Here is a 15,189-nt window from a genome sequence, read left to right as displayed (position 1 = left end):
CCTAACAGTTCTTTCTGCTTTTTATGCGAGATGGGGCAAAAACAGTGTACTCCCTCCTGCCTTCGAATGCATCCCACTGTTTATTTAGCCTGTCAGCAAATTTAGGATAGGAATTGTTCCTTACATTTGCTTTGGAATCAGCTCAGCTTTCTAAGATGTTTTTGTAAATAAAGTTATACAGAAAATACTTCGAACAACCTATAAGGTAAAATGATGCTACAGGACAAAATATTTGCCAGTAGTTAAGATTTTGTGTTCAGGTGAACATCACTGTAGGTCCTTTGCAGATCCTTTGCCTAACTGACATAGTGCAGGGAATACCACCTTCTGTTCAGAGTGTCCTGAGATTTGGGGACCTTGATTTCATGGAATCCAGAAAATAAAGATTCAAGGCTATTAAAATTACCGCTTTGCCAGGCTTTCCAATAACGATGTAGATGCTCCCAATACAAATAATCAAACTTGGATGAGTAAATGTGGAAGTCTTAGTGACTGTTTTTTGAGAACAAATTTTTAAATACATGCTGACATTCTGTAGAGCTTTGCACTTTCAGATTTCAACCCATCAAAACTGAGTATGTTACAGCCAAATAATTCCTCAATAACCAAAGAAAAGATTCATAAAAAGAGATTATCACTTAATGAAACAACACAGGAAGAGAAGGGGAGAAAAAAATATTTAATTTCGTTTGTTTTTCTGTTTGTAGTTTAACAGATAAAGATTACTGGAACTGGAATCCAAGATCCTCCCATTCACCACAGATACACCATCCACTGTGGCAATGGCAGCTTCCCACAGACATTAGCAATAGAATAATTCAGGTTGGGAGGGACATTAGAAGGTCCATCTACTCCAACCTCATGCTCAAAGCAGCATCAACACGTATTCAGATCAGGCTGCTCAGGGTTCTGACCAGTCAGATCTCAAAAACATCCAAGGACAGAGACTCCACACCCTCTGCGGGCAATAAGTTCCAATGCCTAATTATTCTCTTTTTTCTTATATACAGTCAGAACTTCTCTTGCTTCAACTTATAACCAATACATACTTCCCTTGACCTGGTCATCAATCCTGGATGCAGAACAGTCTTAGAAACTACAGACTCTTTTAAGCCTTGGATTCAGCAATAGACTCAAGGATGTGAAAAGTCCTACGACTATAGGGCGACAATCCATATGTTTTAAGTTAGGCACATACTTAAATATCTTTTGAATCAAAGTCTGAGTGCTTCCATTTGCGACTGGTGGAATTGCTGCCAACTGTGATTAAAGAAAGTATAGATCTATACCTTAGCAAAAGTTGCCATAAGCTTGATATTTAATGTGATTTTAACTTTACAGCAAATATCTCAAACATGTATGACAAAAAATGCACTTAATACATAAAGCTTACTCTCCAAGTGTCTTTTCAAATAACATATGTTATCACTTCAGCAGAACTGAATTGTGGAAGCTATGGAAATCTCAATCACTTACCATTTTGAGTAATAAGCAGTGGATATGGTGAAGAATCTGTCCAAATGCTGATTCTGAATTTTGATTTGCCAAGGATGTGGTCTGGGAACCTTGTTGTGACACTCCAGATTTTCCCAGTATTTGTCTTTAAGTCATAAGCAGGATAGGCACTTCTTATTCTGGGGAGAACATACAATAAAATTAAGTCTAAACAGATACATATTTCAGCTCTCTTGTAACAAGAACAAAACAAAAATACTGCAATAGCAACAGCACATAGAAAGCTGTTAGCTTTCTATATATTTTTTATATATTTTCCATATATTTTGTGCAAACAGAGGGGATAATAGCAGCAACCTAGACTTTGTTTTGATGCATTAGTGAGATCACTTAATGTATGTACACCTATTTATTTTACTTAATAGGGAAATCATAACTAGAATCTTCATGAACTTCACAGGATCACTGCTAAGCCTGACCTGAGTGAAGCCAAAAGATGTTGAGACACAAACTTCAGTGTAGTGTGATGAGAATAATTTAAGCATAGTGGCTATCAGGGTGCTCAAACATACACTTAAATAACAGAGTTGTACCACAAAGCCAAGAGCACGTGCACAGACAGCTGTGACTAGTACAGCTGGTCAAAATGAATAAAGGAACATGCTTTCTTTGTGAAATTTTATGTCCCTATTTTCACCCAGCACTAGGATCCAGCTTGAAATCCTCATTACTTAGACACTGGTTATTTAAGCAAGTGGCTTTAGAGGACAATAACTGTTACAGTCACTGAGGTCCTCTGATCTTATATACCATTTCCTATAAAATATATCACCCCTCCTCCTTCCAATTACCACAAACTTGCAGAAACGAATTCTCCCTGAGGTGTCATTTCCTGATGAATGCTGGTCACAGGTATTAAAGGCTGTCAGCTGAGCTTAAATTTGCTTTTTAAGCAAATAGACTTCACAGCTGCAGGTAAGGGAGTACATATTGTACCAGTTGAGGTTTTACATTTCACTAATTGGCCTGAATATTTTAGTAGCTAAATTCAAACATCCTGCACTAAGCATATTGCATTCTTTTTTGTTTGTTAGTTCAAGCAGCATTTTGTGGCTTCTGAGTTGGCAGCACTTTATAAGATCTCTGATTACAGTGTATTTTGTGCCACAGTTCTTTCACAAAGTTCTTCATTACTATGTTACCTCCTGCCTCAGGGCTGCTTCCCCACGCTCTTAAACAACAGTACAAACTCCTCTTTTGACATGTATTTCTATAGCATGAGAAGAGGAGGAAAAAAAATCTGGGCTTCCAAAATTAATAATCCAATGAAGCAGCCCATTCTTTATAATAAAAAGCCAGGGGGCATGATGTTTCAGTGGAGTAAGAGGAAATGAGGCTTGACAATACCTGCAGTACATGAGATAGATTTATACTTATAGTAAAAAATCATTATACTACAGCAGCTGTTTTGGTGACCTATGTAGTTGGTGTCAGCCTATTTCCTTTGTGAGCAAGGTGCACATAAAGCTTTCCGCTATCACCTATTTCTGTGGAAAGACCAAGAACTGAATAAGACTGAAAACTTCACTACCCTTTCTCTAGCAGCAAATTAATGGGACATGTGCACATGCAGAGCATGAATTACCCTCTCAACTTGCTGGTAGTTATTTCAAAATTAAATGCACCTCCTCTTATCCCCCTTCCACCCTTTTGTATTCTAGGATAATTTGGAGACCAAAATTTCTTTCTTATGCCTTCCAGACAAAAATGCCTTTAGTTCCAGAAAGTGTTGCTTGTTTATGGACACATATTATTTTCAAGGAACCAATGGACTTCTCGCCTGAACTGCTGGGCAAAACATTTGCATCTCACATAACAAGAATTTTGGAAGTTAGGCATCCCATAGCATGGCTGAAGTACTACAGAAGTATTATGTGAAGAAAATCTTGTGCCACTTGTCTTCTATGTTGCAACAATTCAGCACATCCAAAAAGCACCAACTTTCTGAGGGACTTGCTCTTTCACAATGCTGCGTTTTCCTCTGCAATTCACAGCATGTCTCGGAAGTCAGCAGAAGCTGGAGGAACTCTGTATTTTGAAGTATCAAACCCCAAGACCATCAGTTTGGCATCTTCCTCTGGTATTAATCTGACTTCAAGATGTATTCTAAAGCCACCCATTCTGCTACAGCTATGCTCGTAACTGTAAATAAAACCTGATAAAGGGGTTTTGAAAACTGCTTTAAAGTTGCATGTCTGTACAATGAAATGTTTCAATTATAGATTGTTACCTCTATGAATACTACCTGCAGAAAAACATAATGGGTTTCTATTCGAGCTACATGCTGGAGCTGCAAGTTTGCATGACAGAGTTAGAATTATGTATCTTGCCTCTGATGTAAAAAATTGCTAGTTATTGAGATTCTTTGGGACCTAGAAGGATGGTCCTTCACAAAGACTGAATGGGTTAGTTTTTTGCAAATCAATGAGATTTCTTGGTCTCTTCTTTACTGTAACATTTTCTTCTGAGAATGCTTTCTTTTTTGATGGAAGAAAAGCATAGTTTCTTTTCATTTTCTTTTTAAAAGAATATGTGCTACTGAAGTACACAAAACAAGTGATTGCAAAACAGGAATGGCTTAATAAAACAACCAACTCATTTATTCAGGGAAAACAAAAAAGGAATCAATAGCCTGTAATTCGAGCACGAAGCTAAAAGTAGAATGTTTGGACACAGAAATCTGAATATCTGAAAGGTAGTCTGCCATATGGAATATGCCTTCAAGTATCTGATGTTATTAGAATTGAATATTTGGGGTAAAACCTGATGAACCGTGTAAAAAAACTGAGACTGTACGAATGAGAGTGTTTGGAGGCTGACTATCTACATATGTAGCTGTATGAAGCTAAAATATATTCACTGTTAATTTCAGGGCAATACCAAACTAGATTTTTTTTGTTGTTTTGAGAGAAGTAAGTTGGCTGACCTTGAGTACAGTCAGTTCAATAAAGTCTAATTAAATAAAAAAAAGCAGCACTCCGTTTTTCATCTACTTTTGAGGGGGAAAAATGCATGCACTTGTAGTAATGACTTGCTAGTGTGATCAGTGAATACATACAAAAGGCAATGAAGTTGCACAGATGGTCTCAAGTCCTGCATTTCTTATGGCTCTTGGATTTGAGCACAATTTCTTTTTGTGAAGATTAAGTGAAAAATGTTCAATCCCATTAAGCCACACTATTAACTGTAATGGTAAACAGTAATTAAAGGAATTTTTTTTCACATGCCAAATCTAACTTTTCATCATCACAGTACATAGCAATTCTTGTCTTGTTTTTCTCCTTCTCCAAACTACACATGCATTAATGTTGTCCAAGAAAGTGACAGAAAACAGATCTTAGGTTTCATACATTAAACTCCACGAATACTGAAGAATTAAATGTACTTGTCAATAATAAAAGGGACAGTGAAGGGAGAAAATATTTTCAGAATTAATATTCCTTTGTGGATTTTAATCTTTAAACCAAAATTAGGAGTCTTCCCATATTTAAAGATATACTGGAATTATGGCAGTGTTCAGGAATGCAGGGATAACCAATACAATTAATATAAATATGGAAAATGTGACAGTTGGTCGAGTAAAGTTTTTTTCATTACTTACTTTCCCACTGCATTGCAAAAAGCAACTGTGTTTTCATTACTCCCTTGATTCGCTTCAACCAGCTGGATAGACCAACCTGCAGGCTGAAAATACCAAAAAGAAACCAGAAGAAACAGAGCTTAGTTATTTAGATAACAGAAAGAGAATGAGCATAAGGTTAACCTTGCATTTGGTTCCATGAGAACTAACCATACCTTATCACTGCTTCATGGACATGATGGAGCTCCAAATAAGCACAAATAACCGCATGGATTTTGACTGCACTCTTCATGCTTACAGAGATAAAATGGAAAGTCACAAAGCATCATCTGCCCAGGATTTATTTATTTTTTTCTTCCCCTCCTTGTAAAACATAAGAAATTCCCCACAAAGTTTTCAAAATTCACCTAGTGTCAGACTGCAAGTGATTCTAAATGCAAAAGACATACGCTTAGTTTACAAAAGGGAGAAGAGACAAATGAAGCTTATGCTGCAGTGAGTTTTAATTCTTAACTTCTCCCTTTCTGCCCTTGCAGGAAGCTCAAGATTCCCTCAAGCTCCACAAACCTCTCAGGTAAGTCCATAAGAAAGACAACAGGAAGCCAGTGTATTCTGTCTGAACAGGAAAGATTCCTGGGTGCTTGCTTTCAACTTTGAGAGAACAGGTCTTAGCTTTTATTTTGGGCCAAAGCTCTATCTTGTCTATTTGCCACAGTACGCTTCAGTGAGAATGTTACCTCCAGGAAAGGGTTTAATATTACCATATCTGCAAGCCCATTCTACATTGCACTCACAGACATTCTGACTCAAGACCCAACTGAAACCAACATCAAACCCCTTCAGAAAGAGGAACAACTAATGAGGTGACACATAAGAGGAAACAGAGATCTGGTACAAGATGGAGTTTTGCCATTTTAATAATAACAACACATTCTTTCTGGTCAAAGAAATGCAATGTATCTGAAAAGTTTGTGGTTCGGAAATTATTAGTCACAATTTAGAAGGTGACATAAGTATAAAAGATAAAAGACCAGCTGGAAGCTGTGGAGAGGGAACTAGAAAGGTTCTAATGAAATTAAAGACAATAAGGAAGCAACATCACTACAAGGAAAAATTGGAATGCCTAGTAGGAAGACAGTGGATAACCTTGAGGATTGAAATAATAAAATGAAATTAAATTCAGTAATAGAAATTCATAGGCTGTAAGGCTCTGATACTAAGAACTGCCTAAAAGTTATTTACAGAAGGTCCTTCAATAGTCACTGGAAAGAATAAGAACTCTAATATTTTATTTTTTTCCGCTCTTGTTAGATAACTACTTTGTAACACAACTACAGTAGGCACTAAAAAGACTTCCTGATAGAGGCTCACTACTTAAAAATGATGAATGATCTGATAACACGAATGGGCTCGCAACATTATGCAGTCATTAAAAAAAAAGAAAAAAATACTGGTCACACACATATCGAGGCAGATACTTGCACAAAAAGATATTTTTACGAGGCTCTAGGAAGTCTTCTTGTGGGATGCTGTGTATAATGCTAGTCATCTATATTCCAGATAAGGAATTAAACTAGAAAAAGTGCAAAGAGGCATTACTGCTGCTTGTGGAGGAACTCTAACCAGTAGCAGGAGGACACCTCCCAGAGCACAGCATAGACAGCTAAGAAAGTTAGGGCAGGAGTTGCAGCAAGGGCACAAAGGGAGCCCAGAATCTTTACTGAAGACTGCCTAGTGATGGTGGTGAGGTGCCACATGGCACAGTCTCCCTCACAGGCTGCAAGAATTGTCCTTAACATGGCAGAGGCTTCAAGAAGGATGCTGCAGCCCAGGTTTCCAGTTGCATTAATATTATAACTCCTTGTTCTTTTGTTTTGATCTTGCCAAATTTTCAACAGTTCTTGTAGAAATGGCCCACACTGCATGTCTGCATCCACCCTAGAAGTTGTTTTTAATCTTTTTAAAATTTTTTTATGAATGAAAGTCAGATACTTTTGAAAACAAATTCAAGGAAAAACACAATCTGCCACTAATAACAAACAGTCATTAATACTAGGTTGGTTTTAATACTAAGCCAGCAACAGCTAGCTGCCAGCAACAGCTAGCTGACAAGTAATCACACTAGGGGATTGAAATGTGAGGATAATTGGTCTCTGGTTCTATTCCATCCCCTCCCCCCCCCACTCTTTCTGGTAAACGTTTTACAAATTTATCCAGGTATACCATGGAAAAGAGAGCACTGAATAAATGAGAAGTTAAGAAAAAACAGGCCACAGTTAAAAAAAAAAAAAAAAAAAAAAGAGGCTGGGACAAGACATCAAATGGGATGGGAAGAAAAAGATAAGAAGAGAGTGAAACAGCAACTGGTAGCTCAGGAAGGATGAACAGAAAGAGATTAAGCAAGGAGAGGGCTGAAAAGCAGGACAGAAAAGGCTGAGAGGAGATAGGTACGTAGCCTCAAATCCACAGCTTCAAGAAGGATGTTGTTAAGTAATTACTAAGCAACAGGAAAAAGGGCTTGAGAGATGAAGCAGGAATCCTGACCCTCTCCTGCAGAACAGGGACCTGAATACAGGAGTTGTCAGTCTCACTGTGCCTTTGCTGTCAGCAGTTCTCAGTGAGTCCCAGTGACAAACAGGCATCCTGTAGACTGGTGCTAGTTTATGCAGAGGGCATTAATATGCCATAGCTAATAGTAACTCAGGTCAGTTCTGGTATGAGAGGTATACGTAATAGACATATAGCTCCAACTCCGCTGACGAATCACGCAGCTGAGATAATACATGGATATTTGGTTTTGTCATTATGGTTTTCAGGTGTCCAGAAACCTTAACTCCTCCCCATTGTGTATAAAGGTAAAATACTAACTATACGATTACACATTATTTTTCTACAGGATCCCAGCCTCTACCTGTCTGAAAGATCTGAAAAGTGTGCAGTGAATGAGACAAGGAATTCCATATAGAGAGAACTGATGATGTCAGGGTTAAAGTAGCAGAGTGCAGCCCTAGAATATTAGAATCTCTCTTTTGCCCATCCACAGATTTCTTACATGATGCTAATCAAATCAAATGAACCATGCTTCCCAAATATGAGCATCAATTGTGTATTCCTCATTTCTGGAGTGCCCAAACTGAAATCCTAAAGTTCAGTGTGATGACTACTCACTGCAGCAATGGAAGCCAGTAATTGAAAGACTTTTGTGAAGTGAATCTTGCTAGCTATTCTGAAAACATTAGATCCTCGGTATGTTAGATGGAGCTGTCAAAGCTAATGGATATTTTTTAGATTATGTTTTAGTTTTCCTTCTAACACAGAGAAAAAAATATCTTCTTACAGAGATGTTATGAAGACAGCTTCTTAATGTTTTTGAACATCTGTTCTAGTGGTGACAAGCCCGCAGAAAATTAATGAGGTTGCCTTATTTCACAGGACATATTTTGAACAGCACGTATTAAATAAAGCCTAGGGCCATACAACTGCATCCAGGAGTTAAGGATCATAATGACAACCTGTATTTCTTATATCTTGATTTCATTAATGTGACTATTTCAGCTTGCATAATTATGACCTATTTGAATGCTAAGCTCCATGTTTCAGCACCCTTTCTGCTTCATCTAGTCTACTGCTGTGGTTCACATCTCCTACTACTCAGATGCATCACTCACTTGACCTGGGCTTCACCAGTCTCTGCTTACTCTCTCCTGTTTTCGTGATCCACTTTTCCAGCCATTCTGATGGCCAAACTCAGCATAAACCCTATCCATCTCAGCCCCTCTCATCTTCTCCAAAATTTCTAGCCCAGTAGCAATGAGTTACCTCTTCCCAGGCTTTTTCACCCTTTCCTCTCTGAACTTTGTTTCGCTGTTATTTTCCCTCTCTTACTGTCTCAAGGCAAGTGCCAGCCCCTTGCCTCTCTTTCTGTCCTGTTATAGCTTGTGTCTCCATGAAGGAATTCCTGTGACCACAATGATTTTTCTGCTACAAATTAATTCTCTCCTATTTTCCCATTTCTCCTTTCTTTATGTTTGTATATGCAGTTCTCCCTATCCACAGAAACAAGTCAATCAGATGTCTCTTCCTCCTTGCTTTAAGATGTTGTGATCTCTGGGAACTAAAAGTAGAACATGAGCCAAAATTGCCTTTCAGTATTTATGGTGCAGAGGTATCCTGTGAGCTATTTAAGGATTCCTATAATGATTCAGAATGCTAGCAAGGACAAGAGGAAAGAAGATTTATCATTTTTCTTTTTCTTTCCCTATGACAAGATTTTGAAAGAAGAGGAAAATGAGGAGAAATATAATATCAGAAAGAGATGTGGAGTCATGGAAGACATAGTTAATAAAAACTGCAAAGCCACAAATGGAGTCATGGACACCTGATAGAAGGGGGTCAAAAACAGATAAAGTATTTGCTTCAGAAAGACAGCTAAAGACAGAGTGTATGCTATGGGATCCAGCTTCCACAGCTACAGTAGGCATATTTATTTTTAAAAAAGAATTATATATGCACACATAACTGCAAGCATAATAGGGTGAAGGCAGGTCACAGTATGCCATCTCCCTCAGGATCAGGATATGTCAGCCAAACTAGACATACAGAGATAATCTGGCTCAACAGAAGAACAAATCCAGCGTAACGTATTGTTATTTTGAATCTCAGGTTTGATATCGGATCAGATAGATATTAAGATCATAGAAATGTTATATTTTCTTTCAAAAATTCTACATTTGTGTGCTTCTCCTTCTGTTGTAGCTGTATGGTTCAATGAGTCAACTAATTGTCATGGTTAAAAAGCACATTACTGGTTATACTCTAAACTACTGGAGCATTCTAGACCACACTGTCTGAGAATCTAGATTGTGAACTGGCAAGTTTCTGTTAAAGTAAATGAAAACGCTCTATTTTATACTAGGTGAGGAACAGGCCCTACTACTTCAAAATGAAGTAAAATCTTTCTCATGGGTAGACGGCAGAGATGTGTTGACACTTTAAGTATAAATTGGGTAAAACATGGATCAGGTAGAACACAGATTCTGCCAGTAAAAAATCCTCATTAGCTAGACAGAGCAGACATCTTCCTTTCAAAAGTGATTTTTTATGGTCTGCTGGGTTCTCTTCTGATATTAGAATCAAACAAAGAGAATGTTTGGAGGTTTTCGTGCTGCATAAATCTCTCTTACTAATCATGTACTGTTTGTTTGAGGGCATCCTTCTTGTAAACATATAAAAATACTACAGGAAATACTGACTGCCAAGAAATCAAAAGTTGCACAATTAATTGAAAATACACCTGTCTCTTTCCTGTATCTTCGCAGGGAGCAAAGACTAAATTCAAAGGCCACTGAAGCAAATAAAAAGTCTCACAGTTGCTCCACAGAACAAAAAGGTTTTCATTCCCCAAGGTACAAATGCTTTCTCTTTCATCAGGTCCTTAAATGAAGTGTTTCTAATCAATGCTTCATCAGTGTGAGTAAATATGCAAAGTGCAAGGACACAGGCAACTAGGATCAAGAACAAAAAATGTAAATACCTCTCTGTTGCACCCAGAGTTGCTGGGCCAGATGGGTCCTATGTTTAATCCTCTTGAACTGTTAGTTGAACAAGCTTCCCCATGTCCGCTTTCATCTCTCACTCCTTGTCCAAATGGATAGTTGTCCAAAAAGATAGGATATTGAGCAACTACATTGTCAAAGCCTATCTGAAAACTCAGATTTTTGTTGCCTCTCTCCACATTTGAATCAAACACATATGCGGCTGGAATTACACTGTTCCTTCTGTAGATTTCTCTTTCTTTACTATATGAGTAGGAATCCACCATAGAGATATTTCTGTAATCAGATAGAACGGAAGATCTGAAGCCAATCACTGGTGTCACTGTGCCTTCATGCCAGTGAGATGAAGGATGTCCAGGGTAAAGTTCACCACAAGTGACTGGAGGTTGACCACATAACTGCTGCTCCGGCACATTCAAATCAAAGATGTCTGCCACGAAAAAATTTTCTTCGGGATGATGTAAATGTGAAGAACCATAAAAAAAAATTTCATTGCTGACTTCATCAACTATTTGATCAAATCCCAGACTGACCTGTCCAGCAGATTCAGAATGATACATTGAATAAGAAGCTTGGTCCTCAGCCTGTCCATCACGAAATTCATCGTGTGAGAAAGGCACTCTCCCAAAGTATGCCATAGCTCATTCTTTTCTTCAGTCTTGTTTATTCTCAGGGGAGTTTTAAAATAGTTCCAAGGTCAAAAGGGTATTGCTTCGGAACTGGAGCTGCATACGCACTGAAACAAAGAACAGAATAAAAGTTAAACCAAAAAAAACCTTGCAAGTGGAAAGCTAGATACACTTGCATATTCTTCACTTTAGAGCTTTCTCCATAGGGTGTAAAGATTTTCTTTATATGAAGAATAAACATTCTTTCACCTGATCCTCATTTTCAGCCTTAAAATTTTCTCCGCTCATTCTGATTTCTAAATAATGTTGAAAAGGTGGATGGAACAATTGATCTAAAATACTAGTTTTCATGATCATTAAGAAAAAAATTTCCTTATTATTCCCATTATTTTACACCGTTATAGCACACTCATTCTAAGATTCCAAAACCAGCATGTAGCAAAACTTCATATTGAATGTCACCTTAACTGAAGTTTTATTCATGTTCCCTTGTCTTTTCTGTGTCTGTCTGTGAAAATGTCCTCATACTCTACCACTTTTTATCCTAGTGCAATCAGGTGAAGAAAGAGGTTAAGTGAAAGAAAGGGATGAAACAGAGAAGACTTGCCTCTCCACTTAATATTCAAAGAACACCCACAAAGACTGAACTTAGCATAGAAATCAAAATAAATATAAACCTTTTTCAGCTTTTTTTCTTTTGTTTTATAAAACCAATTTACCTTCAAGGCCTGAAGTTTTATCTTTATGAGTAGATTAACAGGGCAAGCCATGTGCTCCTGCAGTGGCTTAGCATCATTCATGCTGTTATAAGCACGCTTCCTGATATGATTTTGGCATTTGTCAAGTCATTCTCTCCTAGGCATGGTTCAGATGGACAGCATGTACTGGATATTATTCCCAGTAGGTACAAGGCAACCTTTCCTAGGAAGACAGTTGAGCTCTATGGATATGATTGGTTCTGTGTTGCCTGCCCTCAAGGCCCTGGCCTGTTCAATTTACTGGCACAGATGTAGCCTAAAACCAGAAAAGGCATGGAACAGCAGCACCACACAACACACATAATTGTGCTGGGGACTTTATCACATACAAGAAACTTTTTTTTTTTAATGATTTAGTAAAAAAGTGCATTCCCTAACAGAAAAAAAAAATACTACTGAGATGAAAAGTGTTCTCAGATATTGCTAAAGCAATCACAAATAGCTTTTCCAATATGTCCCCAAGATCTATACTGTATTAGCTTAGATAATAGCATCTTGCAATGAAAATCTATATTACAGCAGAAGGTATTCACCACAGCTTTATTTATTTCTGTTTTATTTGAAATCATACTCTAGGTGACACAGGCTCCTGTCACCCATGGTCAGAAAAGAGAAATGAAATGTTAAATAGGCTGAAATTAAGTCTCCAAGTTATTCCCATCTACTCTTTCAAGCACTCTACTCAGTGATTTCACATGCTGTGTGCTTCAGTTTGATTTGGCTGTGTTGAAAAAAGCATTTGGGAAGCTGCAATAAGCCAAATAGTCAAAATGATACATACCACTCTGACTGAGGCTCTGCACATTGGACTCCTCTTACAAATAACAAGCCAAATCCTGCACACTTCCCTCAGAGTGAATCCTCCCTTTCACTCCGTTTTTTGGACCAATATGACATCCTTTCTTTTGCAAAAAAAAAAAAAAAAAAAAAAAAAAAAAAAAAAAAAAGATGAATAAAGGTAGAAATAACTTTTTTTTTTTTTAACTATATTGCCCTCATTTACAACTTCTACTCCCAATTTCTACTGCAGGTGTTTAAAAGAAGAAGAAAGAATATTTCCATTAAATCAAAAGAGAAAATTTTTACTCCCTTTTTTCCTTGAAAATTAGAATGTTTCAGAAAAAAATAAAAGTGAAAAGAACGATCACTCCCTCCAGTCTCACCTTCCCTAATAAAGAATGGATACACAGAAGCCTATAGAAGAGGTACAGAGAACACAACACTTTTAACACACTTTAAACTGTTTCAAAAATATTTTCTTTGCCATTTAAACATGTTCTGTGATACCATAATGATACGTAAATGTCTGAGAGCTAGTCCTGGTTATTATACCATTAAGGCTTTTATGTGTAGCACCACTTTTCTCAGACAAACGTTTGCACTCACACACCGCCTCCATCTATCTATATATGAATGTTTATCTCCTGTACTCTCCATACTTTTCAGAAATATTGCTTGTCTAGTGCTCTTTGAAGGCAGGTTAGGTACAGTGCCAAGGGCAGGAAGGAGTGTCGCCTCTGTATTCTGCTCCCCTGTTTTTCTCAGTGGAAACAGAAGTCCACATGAGATGACCATGTAACACAGCAGGGTCCTCTCCAAGTCCACACCGCTGCAAAAGGAGATTGAGTTAAATAGCAGAATATGTACAGCATTGTTTGTAGTACCACATCTCTATTATATAGGCATATATTTGAAACTTACCATCTAGACTGGAGACTCCACATACGATGTTGAAAATCTCACTTATTACACTCACTTGCTGGGCTGTCAGGAAGACTAGGTTCTGTATTTGGCTAACTCCTCATCCTTCTTGAAACACCATCGACACATCACAAAAGGATTTGGCTCTTTGCCAGCCACTATTACTGCACTTGAATCATGTAAAGGGCATTGACAACCCATAAAATTCAAAATTAATTAATGAAACAAAAATATAATTTAAAAAAGTTAAGCTTTAAGGTTTATTTTCTTTGCCTCATGATTTCTGAATTCACATTTTGGAGTTTGTTTGTTTTTTCTCCCTCTGGAACCATGAAGTCTTCCTCTTCTTTTTAAATGACAACTCAAGTTTTCAGATAATCACATAATTCTGGTATCTGGGATTTTAAGAGACAATCCCATCACACTGTAAAATTCTTAAATACAAATCGAACAAGTTGACAGCATTACACAACGCTCACAACACGGTAGCTGATGTCCAAGTATACTAAAACACTCTCCTTCCTCCAGCATGCACCCGCGTTCTAACAAAAAAAAGCTCTGTGCACTGTAGGCTCTGTTTTCTTGTTTTACCAGAACCCAGAAGTACACTACCGGGCCATGTGCAAACCAGTAAGAATATCTGTTGCAACCTCTTACCTGAAACACATAATTTGTTAGAAGAATATAGTCTCCTATTTCTTCCTGTTCACAGTCATGTTCGAATGACCTACGTGCTTTCAATAGCAAGAGGGCGTAACTTGTTCATCAGAAGCCCTCCTTCCTGTTTAACCGGTTTACTGAGGTAATGATTCTTTCCCACATCTTCCTTCAGGGAAATTTCAAATGTAAGTAGTAATCAAAAGGTAACACCTTACCTGTTGTCCTTCTCGTTATTTGGGAACCTTACTTTTTTCTTAACATGATGGTAGATGACCTCACGCTTACAGGACAAGTATCACACATGTTTACAATAACAAGACAATTTCTCCATGGAGAAAGCTTGGGAAGATTCAGCTCTTAGAAAGACTTTCGCATTACAGCAGGGTTCTGAAATTTTTCCCTTCTCCACCTTCATGCAGCTTCAGTCTGTGTGTCCCTGGGGCTGCAGGCTCTGACAGCGACTCTTAGCTCTGCTCACAGGAGAGAGGGAAGCTACGCACCTTTGCATGGCAGAGAGGCCCTCCAGCTTCGGCTCCTGAGGACGTAGACCTGGGATAGTCTAACAGGGGAGACAACTTTCCTTACACTGGGATGCTTCCTAAAGACTGATGAAGCCTTTGCCCCTCTGTGGAGGCCCTGCTGAAGAGCTGGAGTAAGTACAGTACCAGTCACAGACATATTCCTTGAACTCAAGCAGCCCAGGACTCTCCATAAAAGGGAGCAGCAGAGACTGCTCCAGGCGCGATGCTGAGGGAGCTCCCTCAGGGACCATCTGCCTCCACATTTCATAC

General features: G+C 38.1%; 1 protein-coding gene across 3 annotated transcripts in view; it reads right to left on the bottom strand.

Moving 5' to 3' along the window:
* Positions 1–15,189, bottom strand: part of PIK3C2G (phosphatidylinositol-4-phosphate 3-kinase catalytic subunit type 2 gamma) — a 275,977-nt gene that overhangs the window by 208,689 nt on the left and 52,099 nt on the right. For all 3 annotated transcript variants that reach the window (XM_062591246.1, XM_062591238.1, XM_062591256.1), the window contains exons 2-4: positions 10,629–11,386; positions 5,117–5,199; positions 1,477–1,634 (exon numbers count right to left, since the gene is read on the bottom strand). In XM_062591246.1, coding sequence (XP_062447230.1) covers positions 1,477–1,634; positions 5,117–5,199; positions 10,629–11,288 — 901 coding nt within the window. In that variant the 5' untranslated portion in view covers positions 11,289–11,386. The remainder of the gene's footprint in view (positions 1–1,476; positions 1,635–5,116; positions 5,200–10,628; positions 11,387–15,189) is intronic.

The sequence above is a fragment of the Rhea pennata genome, chromosome 1, assembly GCF_028389875.1.
Source record: "Rhea pennata isolate bPtePen1 chromosome 1, bPtePen1.pri, whole genome shotgun sequence".
Classification (NCBI taxonomy): domain Eukaryota; kingdom Metazoa; phylum Chordata; class Aves; order Rheiformes; family Rheidae; genus Rhea; species Rhea pennata.
The sequence above is the reverse complement of the archived record's forward strand: the minus strand, read 5'-3'. Positions and strand labels throughout refer to the sequence as shown.